Source organism: Pteropus medius, unplaced genomic scaffold (genome assembly GCF_902729225.1).
Source record: "Pteropus medius unplaced genomic scaffold, Ma_sr-lr_union100, whole genome shotgun sequence".
In the NCBI taxonomy this organism is placed as follows: Eukaryota; Metazoa; Chordata; class Mammalia; order Chiroptera; family Pteropodidae; genus Pteropus; species Pteropus medius.
The window spans coordinates 5,898,318-5,923,552 of record NW_024348533.1 but is presented as its reverse complement, the minus strand read 5'-3'; the positions used below and the strand labels follow the sequence as shown (position 1 = coordinate 5,923,552).

The following is a 25,235-nucleotide window of genomic DNA, read 5'->3' as shown; positions in this document are numbered from 1 at the left end:
GGTGCTGTTGTGAGGCCAGAAGCCTGTGGCGCCACCTGGGCGTGCAAAGATGAGTAAGAGTCCCAGCAGATCACTCACATCCTTAATAGGGACACAGCAATGACATTTCTGCTGAGCAGAGAGCTGACAGACATGGCAAAAAGAGCAACCAAACAGCAGGTGGCCCCCAAGTGCCTTGCCTCCTTCTCACGCCCCCTCTTCCCCAAACCTCCATCCCATCGCCCAGATTGGCACGCAGGTGGCAGGACCACCTCGTGTCCCTCCCACAAGCCATGCACACCATTCTTCCTGAGTCAGTCACCCCTCAGAGCGAATCCCACCTCCCCTGTCTGAAATCCTCAATGGCTTCCCAATGCCTTCAGGAACAGGCCCTCAGGGCTCCCTTGAAGCCAGCCTGGCTGGCTTCTCTGTCACTCTTACGGCCCCGCCTTCTCGAAGCCTGGTTGCCTCTCCCGCTGCCTGTGCAATGTCTCATGCCTAGAATTCCTTATTCTGTCTTCCAGACCCTGAATTGTTGAAATATCTGAAGGGCATTTGAAGAAACAAAGTCATAGTAATAAATATGTTTCAAAGGAAGGGGGCAGTTACTTCCCTGCTTCACCCCCATCCCCACCCCTCTCACTGCAACCAGAAAAAAGTCAAAACCCTGCTGTGCAATGTCTCCCTTCTCCTCATGGCCTGGCCTTGGGGCCCATCCCTATCTCGGGGCCTTTGCACTGGCTGTGCCCTCCGGTTTTCCATGCTCTCCCCCCGACACAACTGTCCCCTCCTCAAAGCAAGTCCCTAAAGTCCCCACTAACACAGCTGCTCTCAGGCTAGACTGTGCACTTGGTACAGGAGAAACCTCTCTCTCTCCCTGCTCACTGCTGTGTCCCCAGCAATGTCAGGCACATAGCAGGTGATCAGTAAAGAGTTTTGGATGAATGAATGAGTGTATAGCTTTGGAGAATGTGGACCAACAGGAAATGGGGAAAGTGTGTGACAGCAGCGGTGCCAATGAGGCCTTGTAACGACCTCAGCCCCAACTATGAGGCAAGTGGCGCCACTCTCCTTAGCCCAACCCAGGGGAGAGGAAGCTGGGACAACGTCCTTGAGCCTTGTCTGAGAAATTGATCTTGGAATCTTTAAACCTTGAGGGAAAACTGCTTAAAGAACAGGGAGTGAGGCCAAGGGCTCTTTTGTTTGGGAAAATACATTGTAATGAGACTTTGCTTATGCGAAGACGAAGCCAATTTCTGTTCTGGAATAGACAATAAGACAGGACTGGCTCTGAGTGATAATGTAGAAGTTTGCCTTCTTCAGGGCAGCTATGAGCTCTGGGGCTCAGCCTGGAGTCTCATCCAGGAGCAGCCCTTTCAGGGAGGGACACCCTCTGCAGACCTCAGGCATCCTCCCCTCCCCACCAATCTCAGAGCTTGTGGGGCATGACCCCCACCCCTGAGATGTGATATCTGTCACCTGTGTCCAACTGGCACTACAATATCATTGAAAACAATCATTTTTAATTTCACCTGTAATTCACATTCTTCTGCTGCCCTACCATCATTTCGACCCAAGGAAAGAGAGAGGGGCAACGCCACCATGAGGAAGGAGGGCATGGCACATGGGAAGTCCCCAGGGACAGCAAGAGGAGAGGAGAAAGCATCCTGGTTGACCAAGGAGGTAAGGGGAGTTGGCTTAGCAGAGGCAGGAAGTCAGACCCAAGGATGTGGTCCCCACCCTGCTGTTGCTCCCCGGGACACACCTTCAGGATCAAACAGGTCCCGAGGACTACGGGCCCTGCATCCCACCTTGACCTTGAGATGAGACCACACAGAAGAATGAGGTCCACTTGCAACAAGGCACTAAGCGAGGTAAGAGATGGGATGGCTAGAGTCCGTGAGCCGGCCCAGTGGCAGCTGGCTCCCCAGCCCCCGAGCAGGGTGAGGGCTCCAGTAGCTTCCAGCTATGCTGACTGGGGAGCGGGTAGTGGCCTGGAGCTGGAAGAGGCTGAGGCTGCAAAGTGGACAGGATGCTGTGGCACTGCACCTGGACCAGCTGAGGGCCCAGCACACCTGAGCAACCCGGGTAAACGGTCAGAGGCCAGACCTGCTCCTCTCCCTAGTGCCAGCCTCCCCACCATCGCTAGGGCCCCAGGGGACCCCAAGTGATGAGGAGGAAAGGAGAGACCCTGCGGAGCAGGCTTAGACCCAGAAGAGACTGAGGAAACCGTGACAGTTCAGACTGTCATCTGTGGTCTCCTAGCAGAATCCAGAAGCTTCTCTGCAACCCTGCTTGCAACATCACAGCCCACTGCCTGGACTCTGCTGTGAACACACCTCTCCCAAAGTGAAAGCTTGTATCAAACTCAGTGGGAAACCCATTGTCAGCTACCTGAGCTGAGGCTCAGAACAGGCACCTGGAAGTGTGGAGCAAGGGGACAAAGGGTAGAAGAGGAGATGGCTGAATGCACAGGTACACCAGGGACCCAGACCAAGGGCTGAGTCCTGGAGGCACAAGTTCCCACAGATCATTTCTGGTCTGCAGGACTGCGGGGAGCTCACAGGCCCACCTCAACGCCTGGCTCGGGTGGGGCGGGGGCACGAGGACTACCCCGTCCCCACACCTGGACACCGTATTTGAGTATGAGATGTCCCCACAGAGCCCACTATGCTAACTCAAACACCCCTCCCAGCCAGGCTGCTCCCTCTGTGGCATATCACAATCTCAAACCTCCTCATTTGTTGGGTTGTTAACTGTCCCCTCCTTATGCTGGGGTCCCGAGAGCCAGGGCCCTTCTGTATCTCAGTGCTAGAACCCAGCTGGCTCCCAAAGCTTTAAGATCAGGTCTCAGTTCCCACCCACCCACCCCATATGGCCAGCATGGTCCCTCTGACCCCTGAGCCTGCCCCACTCCACGTCTACCGTCCCAGGGATGTCCCGAGAACACGGCACCCTCTGCATGGAATGCTCTGCAGTCGAAACCAGCTGTGACCTTCTCCCCAGCCAGGCAGAGGGCGCAGGCTGTGCTGGGGACTACCCAGGCTCTGGTCCTCTTGCTACCCTAGGGGAGGAGAGTATGTCCCCAGGAGAGCCAAGCTTCTCAGGGACAAGAGCTAGGCTGGTTTGGCAGATGATGAAGGAAGGATGGCAGCATCTTACTAGTCAGCTTTGACCTTCCAAGACCTGTGCCAGGTACCTCCTCATGTCATTACCTTTCACCCCCACGCCCTGCAAGGGAGCACTGTTATATCTGTTTTGCCAATGGAGAAGCTGAGGCTCAGAGGAAGTGAGAACCTTGCTCATGTGAGTCAGGTGGGAACGGGGCAAAGACTTTGGAGAGCAATTGGGGAAATCTGCTGAAATTACAGCTGTGAGATCCTGTGAATTGGTGAAGTCACACATTCAGCATCCACAATGGAGAAGAGCCTGGGGCATAAAAAAGAAGGGACAAGGACACTTGGGCTACTGGGACTTGTTTTTCATGGACAGGTAGGGTCTGTTTTTTTCATAGGAGTCTGTGGGACCATAGTCATTTCATGGGAATTCATTTACTCACTTATTTGGTCATTCAAAAATGTTTACTCGACACCTACTACATGCCGGGCCCTTGGCCAGGTGCTGAACATGCAAACCAGGTAAGTGGGCCCTCAGAATCTCACATTGAACTTGTGGTGCCTTATGTGAAACCCTAACCCTTCCGAGACACAATGTTAAGGGCCCCCTGGCAGGGGAGCAGGACCCCAGGGTTGCTGGGCTACACCTCAGCACAGGGGGCCAGAGCAGTGACAACCCATGCTGGCCCAAACCGGATCCCAGCAGCACCACATTCTCTGCTTTTCCGGCTCAGCTGTCACCTCCTTGCTGGAGTCTACAGAGACGAGCAGCGCAGCTGTCTGCAGCTGTCACTGAGGAGTGGCGATGCGTGGCCCTCCTGGTCCTCTGGGAGGCTAACTCCCACTTTGACAATCATCAGCTCCCCCAGGGAGGCTAAGGACAGGCTGCTCAGAAGCTTTTCTGTCAGCTATCAGGAGGTCTCCCCCAGGGGAAGGGAGGGAGGTGCTGGGGGGCAGAGGCAGAGGGAGGACAGCGTGGGTACGCCACTAGGACATTCTCTGTCTGCTTCGTTGTCATCCAAGGTGGGGGCAGTTGTCGGCCCCCCACCTTAGAAAGGGCTCCATGCAGGCAGGACCTCAGGCTCACTCACCACCACACTCCCAGCGCCTCCACCGGCTGGTATGCAGTGAGCACTATACAGAAATGTACTGAATGGACAAAGGACAGGGCAGCTGAGCGAACCTTAGAACAGGAAGACCCAGGATGGAGAAGCCAAAGGGAAGAGCCAGGAGGGTCACAAGTAGGTGGAGAGCTGGGCGTGGGCACGGGACACAGAATGCTGTTGGGAGGTCAGAGGAGCTCAAGTAAGGACAAACTTTGGGGCGGGCTTCCTCCGGGACCTTCTTGATAGGTGCTGTCCAGTTTCTTCCTGTTTCCCTTCCTGTCCTCTCTATCCCCTCCCCTCTCCCATCCCTTCCCAGGCTCGTTTACCTCCTGGGAAGCCAGTCCTGCATGCTGAGTCTGTGACATGCCTTCACACCCATTTCATCTTGATTAAAAAAAAAAAAAGAAGAAGAAGAGCGGGGAGAGGACGTCACCTGGGCTCATTCCCAATTCCAGCTTCCATATCCACGTTGCCACCCACCTCTCTGAGCTCCAGGAAAGGGAACCTTGGGCAATGTGGAGACGTCATGCAAGTGCCCCCTTGCACAGGGCCAGCGTGTATGAAAACTCAGGCCCTGGGCAGAGGCGTTTCTGAAAATGGAAGGCATAAGCCTCAAACTCCCAAAGACGGTGTTTCTTTTTAAAGACCCAAAACCAACCTCATCACTCCCCTGTAAGAGTATGGTGGTAGATCCCAAGACCCTGGCCCAGCACAGAAGGCTTTGCCAATCTCACATCCCGCCTCTCCCCCAGCACCCACCCTGCAGCGGGGCCCAGCCATGCTCTGTGATGGGGCGACACCGCTAGGCCTTCGCACTTGCCGTTCCACCAACCACAGCAGCGCCAGCACAGCTCAGGCTCCCTCCCTGGCTAACTAACCCCTTCCTCTGCATTAGGGGCAGCTCAAGTGGCCCTCAACTGAGGCACGTTTCCCTCTCACCCTGTAGTGCCTACATTTCATGATCAGTACCCACATTAATCAGGGCGTCATTACTCGTTCCTCGTCCTGCTCCCCACCCCTTTCATGCTCCACGCATTCTGAGCACAGGGACATGACTGCTCATTTCTGTACACAGAGCCCAGAATGGGGCCACCTTAGACCAGGGCTTCAGAGAGTGCCCCAGGAACAAACGCGTGACTGGAATGGCTCACAATCGCGAGATGCTTTCCATGCACCCAGCACTTTTCTGTTGTTTAACCTGAGTCATGCTCACAGCAGCCCTGGGAGGTGGCATAGCTGCCCCATCACAGGATACAGCACGGCAGGCAAGTCGCCTCCTTTGTTCTAGGCCAGAAGGAACAGTCCACCCACTGCCTGGTCAGACTTGCCTGCAGTCACTTGTGTAGTGTGAGGTCTTAATTTCAATGTGTTGCCGACATTGAAAAATAATTAGATTTCCTATGAAAGTTGGATTTCCAGTCTCCCGTGGAAAAAAAAAGAGCTGGCAACACTGGGCCTGCTTATTCCTACATGACTACAGTGAGTGGGTCTCAGGAGGGGCTCTCCAGGGGCATGGTGTCTCCTATCACCCTGGTCCCCACTACTCCCTACTGTCCGCAGCCATCCTCTTCCCTAGCTACGCCTCTGCTTAGCTGCCATCAGCATCTGAGCGTGCCGCCCTCTTGTAAGCAGCGTATCCACCTCACACACACCACTGGCTCTGATAGCCCTATCTCCTGGTGGCACATGGGGCCCTGCTCTCAGGCCAGCGAGACAAGCACGTGGAGCAGGAACAGTGCCAGGAACGCCTTGCTGTGGCCCACAGCACCAGCAGACCCCAGTGCCTGGAGAGCTGCATGTGACAATGGAGCTTCTGCTCCCATCCTCCCCCCTCTCCTTCCCCTGCTGTGGCCAAGCCCAAAGCCAAATGCGTCCCTCTTGCCTGGGAGCCCTGCTTGATTCCCTTCGACTTAGGGAACTAAGTTTTAGTGTCTGGTTTCAGAGATGTTTTTCTCTTTCCTGGGAACCAGAGCCAGAGACACGTGAGCAGGCCTTGGGGCCGCGCCTCCCCTCGCTGGTTTGCAGCTCTATGGCCAGTTCAAGAGCACCCCCACCCCACCCCAGGACTAGCAGGAAGCATTCCTGTCCCCCGCTGCCTTCCCCACCATCACCACATGGCCCTGACATTCCTGGAAGCTGGTTAGAAATGGAGCCCGTGTGCCTCTGATTGTTTGCAAACCCTGGCAAGGCTTTGGTAAACCCAGGCCAATTTCTGGATTAAATTAGAAAAGAAAAAAGGAAAAAATCTGAATCCTGGCACAGAGAGAAACCATTCATTCAACAAAAATTGTCTTAGAACACACTGTACAGAGGATGTTTCTGTGCTACGAGGGGTCGGAGGGCATGGCCCCTGGGAGCTCACAAGCCCCTTTGGGTCCCTGTTTTCTGTGGGCCCCAGGAGCATGTGTACCCTCAGCAGAAGAAGAGGCTCAGAGACTCTCCCGGGACGGGAGCAGTAAACGCAGCGGAGCGACAGCTCTGCTTGCCCAGAAGTCTGCTCCTCCTGCTCTGCTGTTTCTCAAGTGGTTAAGATCAGCTCATCCGACTGCTTTGGAAAGAACCCCCAAAGTGACCTCACAGGTCCCCCAAGCTGGCAAGACCGGGGTGGGGCGGGTGTGACCTGGGGCCTGAGCCAGGACAGGTTTAAGGATGAGGAAGCCAAGTTCAGGGCAAGGCAGGAACTTTGCCAGGGAGGTGAAAGCCAAGGTTTGGACACAGATGCTTGACTTCAAAGCCAGTCCTCCTTCTACACTCGGTGCTCTCTTAACGTGGACACCCAAAGGCAATGGGACACATATGCAAACTATAGAGCTCTGGGGCCACAGCTCAATGCGGATACCAAGCGAGTAGATTTCTTCAGAGCCCAATGGCAAATACTTCTTTGGCACCAGATTGTGACTCCTTTCAGCTTTGTGGGCCAGATGGTCCCTGTCCCAGCTCGTCCCCTCTGCCACTGTCGCACAAAAGCAGCACAGACGGTTCATAAATGAATGGGTGTGGCTGTGTTCCAATAAAAGTTTATTTACAAAAAGAGACAACGAGCTGGATTTGCCCTCAGGCAGTGGTTTTGTCAACCCTGTTTTAGAATCTCCAGTTTATCTTGAAAACTTCGTGTGAATTTTACTTTAACTCAGTAACATGTCCTTGTTTACTTTAATATAAAATTGGTGTTTTAAAATGCTTGCTGTCTAAAAAACAGTGGCACCTCAGGGAAGAAACCGCACGTCAGTCCCACGGCCTTGGTGGCCTTGGCAGACCTCCTGAGGCCCCAGGAGCAAAGGTCCTCAGTCTACAAGGAGTGCAGCCAGCCCACAGCTCGTACAGGCTCGGTGGACACTGAGACCCCAAACGACACAGTAAGGCCTTTATTTTCTCAGGAAAGAGTTGGACTGAAGTTACTGTTTCAGATAAATGCCATAAAACTGTACAGGAAGCACTGATCTTGTGCCCAGATTTTACATTTCTTGAAGTCTTGGCACACATAAATTTTACTTTTAAAAATGCATATGTAAACGTGTTACTTTAATAATGGCTCCAGCTGTCCCCTAGGGCACTCATCCCTGGCCTCCCGTTCCCTCAAGCTGGCAGGGTGACAAGGCGCCTCAAGCACAGGGGCTGCATCCGAGCACAGCTCCTTGGGGGGCCAGGCTCTTGCTACCACGGCACCGAGTTAGAAGCAGAGGCTGGCCCAGGGGCTGGCAAGCAAGTCTGCAACGTGGTCATTCCCTGAGCACCCGGGTCAGTGGCAGGCGTGGTCAAGAGTGTCAGCCACGTCCAAGCCTGCAAGGCCAGACACAGCAAGGGGCACGTTTCCAAGGAGGAAAGGCCAAATAGGGCAGCAGCTTCAGTATGCAGGGAAGCCAGGCAGAGGGGAGCTCCCGGTCTTTAGGGCTAGGCCCGATGGAGGCCAGCAGACAAGCCTGTTGAAGCAGGGAGCCCACGTGGGGCCCACATGGGGATGGGGGATGGGCCTGGAGGAGCCAGCAGGGCTGGACGAGCCACACATCTGCCCCAAACTGGTGTGTGAGGATCCCTGGTGGCCTTCCCTGGGGGTCTCAGCCTTTCTGACCAGGCTGAGAGCCCCTGGGCAAGGAGACAACAACCTGGAGGCTACGGTCCTGGGTTAGCAGGCAAGCAGCCAGCTTGCGCTCAGAAGGGCCCCACGCTTGACACTTCATGCTTTGTGGTTGCCGTCTTGAAATCCTTCATCACTTTGCCTCTAAATCTGTGCTTTGTAAGTGAAATCAGATGGGACAGTCTCACACACGGTCCCACGAGTCTAGGACAGGTCCTCAGCTGCTCACACCCCACTCTCTGACCACTGCCTCCAGTGGGGACCTGGACTCAGAGGCAAGACATGTCAGGGGAGGTGCATGTTTCCCACAGCATCTCGAGCTGGGTCATGGCTGTGGCCACCCCACCCGGGGCAGTGCCACACAGGCTCAAGGAAGGTGAGCCTGTCAGGCACGCTAACCCAGGTGCCGAGATGTGAGGATCCGAGCCATCTTCCCGGGGAAGGGGTGATGCCAGGCTCCACGTGCCCAGATTCCCTGGGCAGGGCATGGTGCCATGTGTCCCTCCAGTGGCGGCTGTCAGCGGGGCTGGGGCATTGGTGGCTGAACTGGGGCCTCCGTGAAGTTCTGAGCTTAAGGGACCCCGCTCTCTGCCAGCTCTGCTCCTAGGGCTCCCGTCCTCCACCTCCCAGGTCCGGCTGGCACTTCATCTGAACTTCTGACCTGCTTGAGGCACCCTCTGGGCTTCAGCCATGAAATACAAACCTGTTTAATCTTGGCGATTCTTCATACAAGCTAAATGCTCTAATGTGTGCCTTTAAAACTGGCTTTGTACAATATAAAGATAAATGGTAAAATTCATACTAGTAATTAAGAATTCTAATTTTTATTTATAGCAACAAAAAAGAGAAAATTTTTAAATCTTGAGACTGCAGGAGAAAGGAAAAGGCTTGCTATGTACTTTATATGGCATTTTTTTCCTGCTGTTTGAGCAAGAGAGCAAATTTTATCCTGCCCCAGCCCCGGGAGTTTTGTACCTGGAGACATTCTGGGTGTGAGGCTGCTGGGCTGAACGCAGTGTGGCAAGAATGACCAGGTGGTCACTAGAGGCTGGTACTTGGGAAGCGATGCTGCTGACAACAGGCTGTGGGGGTCACCACCAAGGTGGCCAGAGCAAAGCCCCAGGAGACTAACTTGCAGAGGAGGCAGGAAGTACACGGCACCCAGGGCAAACTGGGGAGCGAAAGATCTCGGGACATGACCACGCACAATAATGCGAGCCGTCAAAAACAGGCCCTCAACAAAACGAAACGGAAGGCAAACCACAAAACCAGGAAGAATATTTTCTGCCCTTACAACAGACAAAAAGTTAATCTATTTTAGTGTAAAGATTCTTCTAAGTAACAAGAAACTCAAGTTCCAGTGGAATAAACGACATGAGCAGGCCAATCCCAAAATTATAAGATGATCAGTTTTAAAACACATGTATTTTAAAAATGCAACCTCATTATTATCAAATAAATACAATTACAAGAAAAAAGTTTATCCCAGTTGTAGCTATCAAGGTGCCACAGCTGAAAAGAATTTGGTGGCATGAGGTAGGGAGCTAGACATTTGCTCAGTGGAGGACGAATAGGTGATACTACAATAGAAAACATGCCAGTATAGAAAGCTTAAAAATGCACACACTCGTTGACCAGGGATTAAACTTTTAGCTCACCAGCTATTTTATTTCCTTCATTGAATTTATCATTATCTGAAATTTGCTCACAGCCGTACCCCTTGCCTAACATGGATGATCGGGCGCCGAGTGTATTAGTCAGAGTGGGACAGGCTATGCTGCAGTAGCAAAGAATCCACCACATCTCAGCAGCTCGACATAATAAAGGCTGCTGTGTGTTTCCTTGCACACATCACAGCCTGATGCAATTTGGGTGGCTCTGCCCCATTTTGTAGCTACGCCTACCAGGACATGTTTCTTCTAAGATCACTCTGGCAGGAAAAGGAGCAGAGGGAGGGGATACACCAATTCTTAACTGCCTCAGCCAAGAGGTGACATGTGTCACTTCCTTCCACACAGGCTGTTACACAGAACTAGCCCATGGCCCCCAGTTTGGTGCAAGGGAGGCTGAGACATGGAGGGGAGGGGGGAGCACATGAATATTTGATGAACCTGAAATGTCTGTGTCACACCAGGACCCACATAGCAGCCCAGGCTCTGCCACAGAGAGACCCCAAAGGGGATCCAGCCAAAGAGCCACCCAGGATGATGAGAGAGAGCAAAGCAGCCAGGGTCCAGCCACACCTATATCCGGCACACCATGGCCTCTGCTCCTCCTTGCACCCCGCATTCCCAGGGCTCCCATCAAAGGGACCCCCACCGGAGTGTTCCATTCCCAGGGCCTCCAGGGCCTTCCTCAGGGGACAGACTGAGTCCACTTAGGCCTGGCCCCCAGGTCTCGGCCACTGGGAACACTCAGCCCTGGCCTTGGCTGTCCTCACTGCTGACCAAATGCCTCACTTGGAGCGTAGTCCGGGCTGGCTGCCGCCAAATCTGTCCTCCACGTTGTTGCTTTGGCTCCAGCGCCGGGAAGCCCCGTAACCAGCTGTGCACTTACAAGGAGAGGGATCTGCACCCTGGCCAGGCCTCCCAGGCCCACTCGGGGCTCTGGCTGCATCTCCAGGTGAGTCAGCACCTTCAGGGTCTCGAGGCCCCACACCCAAGGCTGCCCACATCTAAGTCTAGCATCAAATGTCTGGTCAAGTTTAGAGGACGGGCTCTGGCCACCTTGGTGGTGACCTGCACAGCCTGTTGTACAGACCTCCTGGAACTGTGCTGTCCAATACGGTAGCCGCCAGCCACATGAATGATTGAATCCAAATACAAATCAATTACAAAAATTAAATTACCCATTAGGATGGCTATTATCAGATAACGAGTGTTGGCGAGAATGTGGAGAAATTGGAACCCTCGTGCCCTGTTGGTTAGAACATAAAATGGAGCCACTACTATAGAAAACAGTATGGAGGTTCCTCAAAAAATTAAAAATTGATTCATCATATGATCCAGCAATTCCACTTCTGGGCATATACACAAAAGGACTGAAGCGGGACTGGAATAGATATTGTGTACTTGGGTTCACAGCAGCATGTTCACAATGGCCAAAAGGTGGAAGCCACCCGAGGGTCCGTCGATGGATGAGTGGATACACAAAACGTGGCCTCACCATACAACAGAATATTACTCAGCAATAAAAAGAAAAGAAATCCTGGCACGTGTTACAACATAGATAAACCTCGAAGACTTATGCTAAGTGAAATAAGCCAGTCGCAAAAGGACAAAGGCTGTGTGATTCCACTTATGTGATGTCCTTAGAGCAGTCAGTTTCATAAAGCAGTCTACCTTCTAGACAGAAAGTAGAACGGAGGTTCCCAGGGGCTGGGGGAGGGGGAGGGGAGCATGTGTTTAATGGGGACAGAGTGTCAGTTTTGCAAGATGAAAAGTGTTCTGAGGATGGATAGTGGTGACAGCTGCATGACAACATGAATATACTTAATGTCACTGAACTATACACTTAAAAATGGCAAAGGTGGTAAACGTTATGTTATATGTTTTTTTACCACAATTAAAAACATTTTTAATTAAAATTAAAAAATTCTATTGGAAAAAAATAAATTGAAAATCCAGTTCTCCTATCACACCAGCCACATTTCAAGCACTCAAAGGCCAGGGTGGCTGGTGGCTGTGAACTGGACAGGACAGAACCTGAGCATTCCCCACACAGAGGACAGCCCCATTAGACAGCATCGTTGACAGCGTCGTTCTACCAGGTCATGCTTCCTCCCTCCCGCTCCTCCCCAAGACCCCCTAAGGGCTCCACGTGTCCTAGTTCAGCCCCCAGGGCTCTCTCCAGGTGTGTGCTGCCCTGAACGAGGACACAGAGCCTTGGAGGGCGTTAACCGTCAAGTCGACACATCCATGTCATCTCCTCTACCACACTGCGCTGGAGAGGGAGGCGCAGCCCAGATCAGAGGTGCAGACCTCCACTGCCCCCTACCCTGAGTCCCCGGCCCCGGACAGCCTGTCAGGCCCTTGCCTCTGTAGCATCAGCCACTGTGCCTGGGATAGGAACGCATCTGATGAACGCTTGCTGGAGGTGACAGGGAAAAAGACGAGGCCCTACTCCTCTCTCTCAGCTCCTCAATTATCTCCTAAAATCCTTTTTTTTGTTAAAAAAGTTGTTTCGATTTAAGAATTTTTCTATTTCTTGTGCTTGTCAAGAAACTAACCAACCTATCTGAAATTGAGGCACAGTTAGATCATGAGGGAGTAAATGAATAAACTGAGGTTAACGGACAACATTAAGAGAAAGTTCTAGACTTCCTCCTACAGGCTCATGGGGCACGAGGTACATGTGACAGTGGGACCCTCCACACCTGGGAAAAGCTGACTTTCTTCCACCAGCCTCAGGAACAGTTCACCAGGGACACCCTAACAACAGAATCTTCAAAGTACCTCTAGAGGATAATTCTAGATGTGCCGTTGCTAAATTAAATATCGTCATGCTCACGATAGCAAAGCCACACTTTATTTAGACACTGAAAGGCACGTTCACCTCTGTCATCTCAATTAACCCTCACAACAACCCCTGAGATGGAAATTATTGACCCATTGTAAAGATGCGAACACTAAGGCCTGTAAGACTGGGGCACACGGCCCTGCTGCCTTCCAAGGCCCCATTACTGGGCTTCCTCGTTCACCTCTAACCCCTTGCTTCCTTCCACAAATCTGCCCTCCCCACCAGCGGTCCACATGCAGGACGCGCCCTGCTCCGCCCTACCACCCCAACTCTCCCAGCTGGGCTCAGCTGAGCTTAATGCTGCCCCCAGAGCCTGCACTTTGGCGGCTGGACACTCCACGTCCCCACAGTGACCCTGACCAGGCGCCAGGCAGAGGTGGGGCTGCGCCCTCTACCGGCCAGTCTATCAGCATCCTCGTCCTCCTGCAGGGGTATGGGCCTGGAATGCAGGGTCGACCCCTTCATCTCTCTGCATCAGGTAGACCAGGGGCAGGTGCCCTTCATGCCCAGAAGACTTAGGTAGCACACAGATGTCCCATTAAATGGTTCAGCCTCAAGGGAGAAATGGTCCACTCTTCAATCTCCAATTCCTCTGACTACCTCAAGGAGGCCTCAGTGGCTGTCTGTCCCCTCTCAAACACACAGATCTTTTTAAATGGAGTGGCTGTGGGGCAGAGTGGGCAGACGGCAGGGCTGTCTACAGAGGCTGAGCAACATTGCTTTACGTTTCACTTTGGGTCACCTTTACATCAGGTGAGGTTTCCTCAGTAAATAATTCTAAGTTTTAAAAAAGTCAGTTGCTCTATAAGAAAACACACATTCCAGGTACAATGCAGATATGGCCAAAATCAAGAAAAATGGTACACCAGTGACTGGAGTTTGTGAAAAAATTGCCTTAGCAGGTAAACAGGCCTGCTGAGTGAGAATTACCCCCACCTGCAGATGAGAAAACTGAGGTTCAGTGTGGTCAGTCGGAAGGTCACCTTTTCTCACCTGAGGACCCAGAATGTCCCTGTGATCACATTTCTTACCCCATGTTCACCAGGAAACTGCGAAAGCCCAGGTGCCCGCCCCACCTGTCCCACCCCCACTCACGATATTCATGAGCGTGAGCAGGTACTTCTGCACGTGCTCCTTCCCGTGGAACTGGACCACAGAGTCATCCACACCCAGCAGGACCTCGATGTTGTAGTCGTCGTCCGTAGCGTGCCTGCGTGCCCGGCGCCGCGAGCTGCTCACGTGCTCCTCCAGGACGCCCAGGCTGAGGCTGAGGCTGTCCAGGCTGCCAGCCGAGGCCCCTGGGAAGACAGAAGACATAGTCTGCAGCAGCGGCCCAGGCTTGCCAGGGACACGGCTGCAGTAGCACAAAACCCCACTCAGATGCAACTCAGTACCTGCCCAGCACCAACTTGGCCATCACCTTGCTGAAAACTCATGGCACTTTCAAACCAAGGGCATTCTTGCCCCCATTTTATGGAAGAATGGACTGAGCTTCAGAGAGGGCAGCACTGCACACCTAATCAGCTCAGACCCAGCAGCATACAGACCACTGCCTCGGCCAACACAGGGCCCAGGTCTGGCACCCAGTGACAAATGAGACACTGGGCTGCCCAGGCAGGAGGGGGTGTGGGCAGAGCCAGCTCTTCTCACCTATTCACACACTTGAACACTTGAGAAGGGCTATCCAGGTGCCAAAGAGCTGGTCTCCCAAATGTAGCCACCCCTGTCATAGCTGGGGACACTGAGGCCCAGGCCCGGTGGTGCTTGTCCTACGATGTCTCCTTGGGCAGCTCCCTTCTGGGACCTCTTGCTCAGTCCATGGAAGCAGGGCTCCTGGTCTCTGGGCCAGGTCCATCCACCCCAACTCCATGGTCAAGACCCCTCAGGGGCACCCATGGCTGCACCTGGCCCCAGGCCAAGGACAGGTGTAGCTGCCTGACTGAATCATGCAGGGACTAGGACAAGCCCTTTTCATGGTAGCTCCTTCACCGTCCACCTGGGAAGAGGCTCACTTCCGGCCCCCACAGGCTTGGCCACTGGCCCAGAGTGGGGGAGTGGGGCCTGAGGGGCCTCAGATGAGACACCCAGGCCCCCAGGACATTGTCCTGCCTTATGAACAACTGTAGCTGCTGCCCTGGTTCTCTCGCCTTTTCCCACTGGCCCTGGGTCCCGCCCTGAATGGCCTAACCTCAGGGTCCTGCTTCTCCTGGGCATTCTCTGTGTGTGAGGGGAGGGGTTATCAGAGACTCCTACCCTTGGAAGGCCCTTGGTCCTCAGGTCATCATGACAGCACCAACCCAGGAGATGGTGTCCAGGCCTACGGCCCCACTGCTAAGGTGGAGCTGAGAGCCCAGCTCAACTGTCAATGCCACTGCAGACACCTCCCAAGGGTCTTCCAGAGCAATTCTGCTCACTTGGCCCCAAAGCCTTTTGTCTGCTGCCTCCTGCAGACATGGACAGGGACTCCCTATATGTCACAGTGCCACACAACAGACCCCGGAGGCAGAATAGGGCTCCGAGAGCAGCATGGCCACTCATAGCCAGGTAGGGCAGCTGGTCCACCGCCCGGTCCTGCCCACCATCTGGTCCTGCACTGACCCAGTGCGGACAACAGGCCCCTTTGTGTGTTTATCGTCCCCATTTTATAGACAGGAGGATTGATGGACCCCCCGGTGAGGTTGACTCTCAGCCAGGAGCTCTCTCCTTCACACCTGCTGTCTGTTAGGTCTGAGGCACAAACCTGCAACCGGGCCACTGCATAGACAGCAAGAAGGAAAAGAGGGGTGCAAGGGTGCAGGAGAAGCAGAGGGAGCCTTCATGGAGAAGAGGAGTAAGTCGGGCCAAGACGAAGCCGCTGCTTGCATTCCTGTATTTCCTGGGGTCCTCATTCCCCCACCGCCCTGTAGTCCTCTGTGCACCCCTGACACGCACATGCACACGCACATGGCAGGCGCTGCCCAGGCAGCCTGGGGAGGCAGGCGAGCAGCTAACCCCCCCGCTGGGCTGCCTGGAGATGACTCAGGGCAACCTTGCCTCTCCCAGAGGAGAGACCGGCTACTTAAAGCTGACGGGGGGTTGAGGAATTGCTACTCTATTTTTACACATTTATTTCTTTGCATTTCCAACAAGCAGAGACAGCTCACCTTCAGAGCCACCTTGGGAAGCAGAAAAATGGTAATTTCCATAAAATATCTCTTCCCTGGGGAAGAGGCTGGATGTTACCCTCTGCCCCTGTTGAGCCCAGAGTCACTGACGAGTGGTCCCTGGGCAAAACCAGCCCACAGAGGCACTTGTTAGGGCCACATGGTGTTTAAAAAAATACCTTACCAGGTTGACAGTATTTCAAAATTGGGAGAAATCTCATTAAACAAAATCTAGAATGGCCAGCTTCTCTGAGGAATTAGGAGATGGGGTCACAAGGCAGGAAGGGGGGTTGCACTGGCTGTGGAGTGACAGTCACACATGGAAACAGGACACATAGGACCCCATCCTCAGGCCACCTGGCCCGCTGCCCTCACTGCCCTCCTGGCCCCCAAGGTCATCAGAGTGTCTCCCCACCCTAACCCAGGGAATCAGCGACCCCTCTCGACAGTCCCTGTGGGAGGGTGAGGGGGCTGACATTGGGCCAGAGTTAGCTGGGCCATAACCAGTAGCTGCTTCTGCCAAATGAGCATGGTTTTTGATTAAACTGCATGTTACAGGTCCATTACAAACAAAGTTTTCTAAAGGTGCACTAGCAACATCCATTTCCCTGCAAGCGTGATTGTCATTGCTGATTGCTTTAATCACAGTTATTTTGGAGGGTGACTTAGACATTGTGTGCTAGAACACCTCAACCCCACAAGGCCCAGCCCCTGTAGAGTACCCCAAAGCCAAGGTCAAAATGCAGATGAGGAGAGGAAGACGGGGCTCATTAGGGCTCCCGGCAAGCGCCAACCCCACCCTGCTACCCAGACCCTGGGAGCCCCAGCCCTGCCTGGCAAGATATAAGAAGCAGCCCCAAGTGAGTGGGGTCTGCCAAGCCCAGGCCACATGAGCGCTGACGGGACCCAGCAGCCAGGCTGACGTTCCACCTTGTCAACCTTGGATGTCTCCCCATTTTCCTATGATGGGCCTGATCCTGCCACTGAAGCTGTGCAGAGACCCTGAGCACACCCAGTCCCAGCAGATCTGTCCCTTAAGCCAAGTCCTGCTACAGGGAACTTCGGCCAGTAGCAGGCTCCTGCCCTCGTCCTGGATTGGCTGCCAAGTGAATCCCCTGACACCAACCACGGCCTCCGGGGCTGTCCACCAGCACGGGGTCGCCTACCTTGTCCAAAGACCTCTGTTCCTCTTGGTCCCTTGGTGCCCAGGGAGGGCTCTTTGCCACTCTATCCGCACTGGCCCCAGCCCCCGGGGAGCTCGCAGCCAGCCTGCTAAGCGTAGTGGCGTGGAGTTCACCGGGACCTTTGCTCCAGCCCTCGTTACTGGCCCAGGCCCAGAAGCAAAGCTCTCAGTGCTGCCTGACTCTGGCAGCACTCTGCACAGCCTCCAGCACAAGGAGGAGTTGTTACCCCAGGTGGCTGGTCCCGGTCATTGGGGAAGACCGGCTACTGCAGGCGAGGTGCCCCCGAGCAGAGGCCTCAGTGGCAGAACTGTCTCTTTTCAGTAGTTAACCACAGGACTTAAGTTCCTGGCATTCCCTGCTTTGGGGACCCTTCTGGAAGGCAGCTGGGACTCTTTTCGCCCATGTCTCAGGCAAAGAATGACACAATAGGAAGCTTCCAAGAGCTGTCCCCAGTTTTAGTCTCTAGAAATTGGACAGATTCTCAGTCAATCAGAATTGGGGAGAGGATGGCTGAGGGAGCAGGACTGCCTCCAGGGAATCCCAAAGCGCCTGTGCTCCAGGGGAATGAGCAGGTCCCAGCCACGGTGGCCCAGCTCATCCACAGCCACTGGAGCACAGGGCAGCACTTCTACCCCGCAGGGCACATGCACAGCTCTTCACAGTGGCAAAGATCCACCACCCCCAGGAGCCATCGACCCCACAGTGAGGAGAAGGCTTCTTATCATCCTCATTACTGTCCCATTTCAGCGTCACAAAACCCCAGCAGCAGAAAGATGAAGTGACTCAGAAAGCCACACCACCGAGGAGGAGCCCGGGCCCTGGGATCCAGCATTGCTGATGTGCCCGAGTGGGCCCTGTCCTCCAGCATCGAGGGACAGTGTGGAGAAATTGAGATGGGTAGACAGAGGCATGTTTGGCCCAGAGAAGAGACACCCCAGGGCTCTGAGTCTGCAGGTGCCTCGTGAGCATCGTGTGGCAGGGTTCAGGGAGCCTTGTGTTTGCTGTCCCTGTGCAAATTGCATGCCCAGGCCTATGCTGTGCAGGCATCTTCACCTGGGGTGCCCTTTCTGCTGCTGCTACCCAAGTTTAACACACCCACAGATCCAGCAGGAGTCCCTCAAAAGTCTCAGAGGGAAGGGGGCCCACAGTCCATGGTGCAGAGCTCCACTGCCTCTTGCGCTGGACTCAGGGACAAGTTTTGACCCCGTCTGCCTCCCTCACAGAGCCAGCTGTACACCCTTGGTGAAGGAGTGCATGGAGCCTTTCTCAGTGACAGGGGAAGACTGCTGTCCCCAGTGCATGGAACCATCTTCCCCTCATTTCTCACTGGCTCTGCTCCCTCTCATCCTTCAGGTGTCAGCTAGAAAGTCACCTCCTTGGGGAACTTGCCTATTTCATCCTAAATTAAAATAGGCCCTCCCCTCCCCAGCGTCCCCCTGACACAATCTGTTTCTTCCTTCAGGGAACACATCACCATTTGCAGTTCTAACCTCATTCGTGAATTTGCTTGAGCATTAACTGTCTTTCCTACCCTTTGTATGGAGGCCCCTGGGAAGACAGAGCCATGGGGTCTTGTGTGACTCAGTTTCCCCAGTGCTCCACAGGTAATTGCAAGGCTATGAGGGTTAAGAGCCAGGCAGAAAAACAATGAGAGAAGGACAGGGCCCAGGAGGGATCCAGGAGTCTCCTTGAGAGCTGGGAGCTGGGCTGGAAGGAAAGGCAGGTGCAGCAGGGCCGGGAAGGCAGGTTGAGTCGGGGAGCAGGAGCTAAAGTGAGGTGACTGACAGAGGAGCAGAAGCTGGCACAAAAGCCAGCTGTAAATTACCTGCACAGGCAGAACTGAAAGAAAATGACCCAGGAGGAGTTAACACAAATGGGGCGACAAGAGAGATACCACGTAATTGCCAACAAAAAGAAACCAGGCATGACGATACTTACGGGTAAAGTATAACCCAAGACATTAAAAGGACAAACTGATAAACAATTCATTGAGAAGATGTAAAACATATAAAACTTGATGCACGTAACAAAGCTTCAACCTGATACAAGGAGAAGTAGACGAAGCCAGAGTTCTATGTGCTTTTCAAGACACTGATTCCAGAGAACAGCAGATGAGTTAGAGAAAACAGTGGGTGGGGCTGCAGAGGATTTGAGTTACTAAAACAACTTCATATTGAAGCCCAGCAACTAGAAAACACGCTCTTTTCAAGCACATGTGGAATGAGTTCCAAATCTGACATGAAGACAAAAAGAAAACTCAAAAATCGTGCCCTGTCACTACCACAGAGAGGAAATCGGAGAAAACAAGCAGAAGGAAGGCCCCCAAATCCTCAATAGCAGAAATTAAGCACACGGTTCTAATAAGCCTAGGTAGGGCTAAATAGAGAATATAAATTCTAATTGTTGGCTCAAGCAGAAAACCTGAATAAACTTTATCAGAAATTGGAAAAGTAGTCAAAGAAAAGCCCAGAAGACTTTATAGAAGTGTTTTACCAAACCTGCAAGGAATGGACGTTTCTCATATCATACACAATGTGTATGCCGGCCACACAATACTTTTCTTGTATGTAGAAATAACCAGCTAAGAAATAGAATGGGGAAAGGGCTTATCGACTCTAGCCACAAACCCCACAAAATATCTAGGAAAAAACAAAAATAATGAACGTATAAAGACCACACAAAGAGTGATATAGCATAGGCTAAAATTCTCAAAAAATACGAATGGAGACAAGTAACATTCTCTAGGTTGCAAGTTGATTCTCCTCCAAGTTAATGTATAAATTCAACACAATCTCCATCAAAGAATTGTTGAAACCTAGTAAAATAATTCAGAAGTTCAACTGGAAGACAACGTATAAGACGATAGCCAGAAATATATTGAAAAAGGATAATAATGAGGGGAGCACCTACCCTCGAACTAACAACATATCACGAAATAATATGGATTAGAACATAGCGGCACCGGTGCCACAAAAGACAGAGCAATGATCACAAAATCCAGAAACGAAGTCTCAGCACCTGAGGGGCTTCTGGGTCAAAACGGTGGGTGGACTGAATACATATATCCAGGTTTGCCCCGTCCTGGAGCCCCATTACAACTTTAGTAAAGGGATTTTTTTTTTTTTTAATCACAAGCCTACGGAAACAGGGAGAAGAGGAGAGGAAGAATAACAGAACTGTTGGGGGCTGCAGAGCAGATGGTATGTTTGAGAAAGTGGAATCCCAAGCTGGCCATGAGGGGAGCCAAGCCCCTCTCTGGCTGCATCACAGAACCCTCCAAAGCCACCAAGGACCTCTGCAGGTGGGAGTGAAGGGCAGGTAGACGTAAGTAGGACTAGTTGATGGTTAACACCAAATCCCCCAACACACACACTCTGTGCCGTAGTAACAGCCCCAGTAACTAATACCGGCATTGTTCTGAAAGCTCATTCCCTCTCGGAAAGGTGGAAGGAAAAGTCTCAAACCGCAGGCATCGGGGAGTTGAGAGCAGAGGTACGATGCTACAAACGAGAGGACGGAAGGGATACTGAGACTCGAGCCCGCTTCCACAATTCAGCCCAGGAATGCTGGTGGTCAGGCCTTTACCCCTCAGGCAGGAGACTGGGAGGGGTCTTTTCTAGGGACAGTGACCAACCAAAGACCAAAAGGCGGTGTCAGCGTCCACAGTTCTCCCCACTTACATGCATTAAGCGCCCAGCCACCTATTCTGTTGCTCAACCTCACCCATGAGCAGCCCGCCAAGGCTCACCAGCCCTCAGGGATGAGCCCCAGGGATGGCTGGTAGAGAGCAAGATAAAGAAAAATAACCAAAAAGGGGAAACTGGAGGAAACAGAGAGTGCACAAGAAGGTGGGAGAACCTACTGTTAGTAAGCTCTGAGAGCAAGAAGAAGATGCTGCATCCACTAAACAAGAACAGGATGGGAACAATTAAAAGACTTCTTTGAAATTAAAAAGTTTCAGCAGAAATGATAAACTCTGTGGAAGGATGGGGAAAATAAAGCTGAGAAATCTCCCAGAACATAAAACAGTAAGACAAAGACTCAAACAATAGAAAAAAAAGAAAATTAGAGGACCAGACCTGAGATGTATCATCCATGTAACAGAAGCTCCATAAAGAGAGAAAGGAGAAAACAGAGGAGAAAGAATTCATGAAATAATTCAAAAAAATCTCCCACAACTGTAAGGTATTCTCAGACTGAAAGGACTCAGCTAGAACCCTACACCGTAGATGAAAGAGCCCCCGGCGGCCCAGGAATTTCCTTCTTGGATCTGTGTCCTAAAGACACAGGAGGTCGATAGGATATTCCAGTCCCCTACTCGGACCGACTCTTACCCTGTGGACCACTTTTCACTCCCCTGGACTAGGGGTGTAGACGGGCATGTTCGCACAGGTCCCCACGTTGTTGATTGCAGCAGCCTGGCTCAGGTAGGTTGGGGCTAGTTGGAGGCAACATGGCATCATCAGTGGGTGAGAGGAGAGGCTAACTTGGCGGGTACATGCCACACAGTGCTATAAAGAGGTTGGAAGTGTGATGTCCACATTGATGAGTGAAACTTAGAAACAGTGCCGAGTGGAAAAAGTAAGAAACAGAATGAGATGTACAATGCAAACAATTTAGATCAATTAAAAACGCACACTCAAAAAAACCCACATACACTCAAGAAGTGACACCAATTTTGCAAAAACATACACTGGCAAAAAGATACCCTTCGATGACCTCAAAATGGTTGCTCATTGCAGGGCAAAGGGGAGAAGAAAGAGAAGGTGGTGAAGATTAAGTGGTTTGTTTTTTTAGCGGTGTTGGGACAACTGGTTAGATGGAGAGGGAAACGACCCGATCCTGCCTTCACGCCTTAAGCCAAAATAAAGTCCAGGCACATTGGTGGCCTGGGATGATGAAAATGAAGTCTCAGAAGTGCTAGAAGAAAATTCGGCTGAATGCTTTTTTATGATCTTAGTGTTGGGCCACCTTTAGACTCCAATGCCGGTGTATCTTCTGGGCCCCCCAATCCCCCACGATTGCCCCTTGCCCATGCCGGTAAGACCTTGGCCTCTACTGCCACCCCACCCATCAAGCATGTGGATGACATGTGGCTCCCCTTCCGCAGTGCTCATTCCTGAAGCTCAAATCTCTACAACTGCCTTGCAGAGCATTCTGCAGGAGGGAAGGGTAAGACTTAGAGAACGAGACCAAGGCCACGATGTTAGTGAGCAAAGGCCCAGGCCAGAGTGCCCGACAGCTCTCCCACATCTTCTGCAGGCCCTGGCAGGGCAGCAGGCCAGGCCCAGGGCCACCAGAGTCCTGGCTGCCGGCAGCCTCTGGGAGCATGCTGCACCCCCAGCCAGGGGAGGTCATCTGGAGGAAAGTCAGCCCTCTATTTGTCAACAGCCAGGAGAAAATCCTTCTGTAACTGCCGATTCCTTTAAAGATGATCATTAAGATAAAATATGTTTATGTAGAAACATAATCAGGACACAGCAGCAGCCCCGTTTGGAGGCGGCGGGCTCTTTGAGGCTCTGGGAAGAAGAAAGCCAGCTCAGCCCCACGGGTGCCATCAGCACAGAGCCCCTCTGGCGAGCTTTATTAAAAGAAGCTCATTAGGATTATTTCATCCCTGCCCTTTATAACTTTATTACCGAATTGAAATGAATTTTTGCAACTCCGGCAGATGGAGGTGGAGTGGAGGAGTAGGGAGGGGCTCCTGGGGCCTGGCGAACCTCGGTCATCCATCGGGGTCACCACTGCACCGAACTTCATCGGTAAGAACTCCCTGGAGTCCCATGCCTGCTACCTTCCCAGCACTTCAGGAAGGAAACGGGGGCTCTAGAGAAGGGGAAAGAAACCACCCCCAGAGTGTGCACCCCCGGAGTGACCAATGCCCCTCCATGGTGGACATGGAACACCCCAGCCTGCCTGAGACCCACTTGTCCTGTTGGAGATGAATGCAGCTACCCGGAGCTGTGCCACCTGGTGACTTGCTCGTCCTCTGGGTGCTGCTCCTTGATTTTCCTTTGGTGAAACCCCCTCCCCACTCCCAGCCACATGGCTCAGGGGCACCACCCACTGGACCTCGGATCTTGCTCCAGGAGTGCCCACCCAGCCCAGGCAGATCAATGGACCCCAGTGCCAGGCATGTGGGAAGACATGCTCTCGTCTCTGTTTGCTGGCATTGCTAAGCTGGGCACCTCCTCCACTCATGAAAAGTAAAGCTGAGTGGTGAAGAGAACAGGTGATACTGTTTAGGTCCCAAGTCCAGCTGTGGTTGAAGCTTATATACCCTGAACTTTCCAGCTCTTTGAGTCAATTCATTTGGATTTCTGTCCCTTGCAATTACAAGAGTCCTAATACACACACACTCACATGCACACACACATGTGCATACACGCACATGCACACTTTCACATGCACACACTCATGTGTGCACATATTCACATGCAGACACGAGCACCCACTCACATGGGCACACACTCGCATGCACAGACACACTAAAAGCACACACTCATGCACACACTCACGTACACACACAATCACTTGCCCTGGCTCCAGCCACCGTTTGTCAGGTAGCCAGAGCACCCTGAGACTCTTAGCATCAGTGCCACCCTGTTCTGCCCTGTGCTTCACCTCCTACCTTTGGAGGGACCCCAGAGGGGATGGAGGAGAGAGAAAGTCTGCTGGGACTTAAGGTGTGTGACTGAAGGAGGGGGGCCAGGCTCTGGTTCTGCCCTGCCCAGATACATGTCCTTGGGAAATGAGGGGACCATCTGCCTAATGCCACTGGCGCCCAGAAGTGTTGAGGCCACTGAGGTTGGGCTCAAGGCAGCAGGCTGTGCTGGGTGACCAGGAGTCCTCAAGCCCCTTAGGCTCTAGGCAGCAGAGCTTGGAGCTCACCATCTATAGCCCAAACCCAGAGGGTGCCACGAGCTCCATCACGCTGCTCTGTCCCCCCTCCGCACCCCCCGCAGCAGCCTAGGCTCCTCCTCACCGGTCTGTTCCCCTCCTCTGTCCCCACGCCACCTTCCTGCCAACTTCTGAAGCCCACCCATCCCCAGGGATGCACGATCTGGTCCCTGGGGTCTCCGCAGGCTGGGGAGGGCAGGGCAGAGTGCCCAACTGGTCCTGCCGGCCAAGCTCCTGAGCACAGCCTGTACGGGGCGGGTCACGGAGACCAGACTCAGCCTCTCTGGGGCTGGTCAGCAGCAGAAAGGGGTGCCGGCCGCACGTTGCCTCCTCAGTGCTGCTCCCTAGCATGCAGCGGCCAGATGGCTGGATACAATACTGAAACTGGCAGATCGTCTAATGAAAACATTTACCGTGAACTTCAAAACAAAACACAGACACCCAACAGTTCCAGCAGAAGGGAGGATTCTCTAGGATTTCGTTTTGAAGGTGGGGGAAGTGGGAAGCTGGCAAGTGGGTGCTGACGGCCAACACCCATGCACGGCTGATACGTGCATGTCAGGCTGGGGTTCTTGTCAGTAGCCCTGGACATGCGCTGGAGTCCTGGATGTGGGCACCTAGCAGTGTCCCCAATGGCCCTCAGGCACTCCACAGTCAGAATCAAGGACTGAACATCTCCACCACCCAAACCCACCCTACAGCTACACCAACCACCTCGGGGCTTGGTACCTGTGTCCACCCAGGTCTACCCAGGAGCAGGGCTGCTTCTCCCCCACCTGCCAAGCCAACCCTCCTCACCATAAGGGTCTCTGAATCTGCCCCCAGCTCCTCTGCCTTTGCCCCACCAGCAGCCAGCTCCTCTGAATCCAAGCTCTGAGGAAGCCGCCAGCCTCAGTTTCCTCTACTGGACCCTTCACCTTCTCAGATTTTGAGTATTGTGTCATGCTGGATGGACGAGGGCACTGCAGGATGTGGGTCTTGAGCTCTGGGAGAAACTTAGAGCCAACAAATGCAAGAGGTATGGAACGCTGCCCAGCCCCGCTTAAGGCTCTCCCCTGTCAGCCCATGTGGACATGCGTGAATGTTCAGGGCTGGACAGTCCCCTGTTCCCCCAACACCTCCCACACCCTTCCCGATCCCACCCAGAGCCTGGACACATGGAGGTGCTGGGGCCTGGACACAGGGACTCAGAGTGACAATGCAGGATGGGCCAC

The 25,235-nt window shown here is 53.1% G+C and overlaps 1 protein-coding gene across 1 annotated transcript in view; it reads right to left on the bottom strand.

Moving 5' to 3' along the window:
* The window catches only part of ADAMTS2 (ADAM metallopeptidase with thrombospondin type 1 motif 2), a 204,940-nt gene that overhangs the window by 68,462 nt on the left and 111,243 nt on the right, over positions 1 to 25,235 (bottom strand). Inside the window, 1 exon segment of the mRNA XM_039880269.1 lies at positions 13,890 to 14,092. Within this exon segment, the coding sequence (XP_039736203.1) occupies positions 13,890 to 14,092 (203 nt within the window).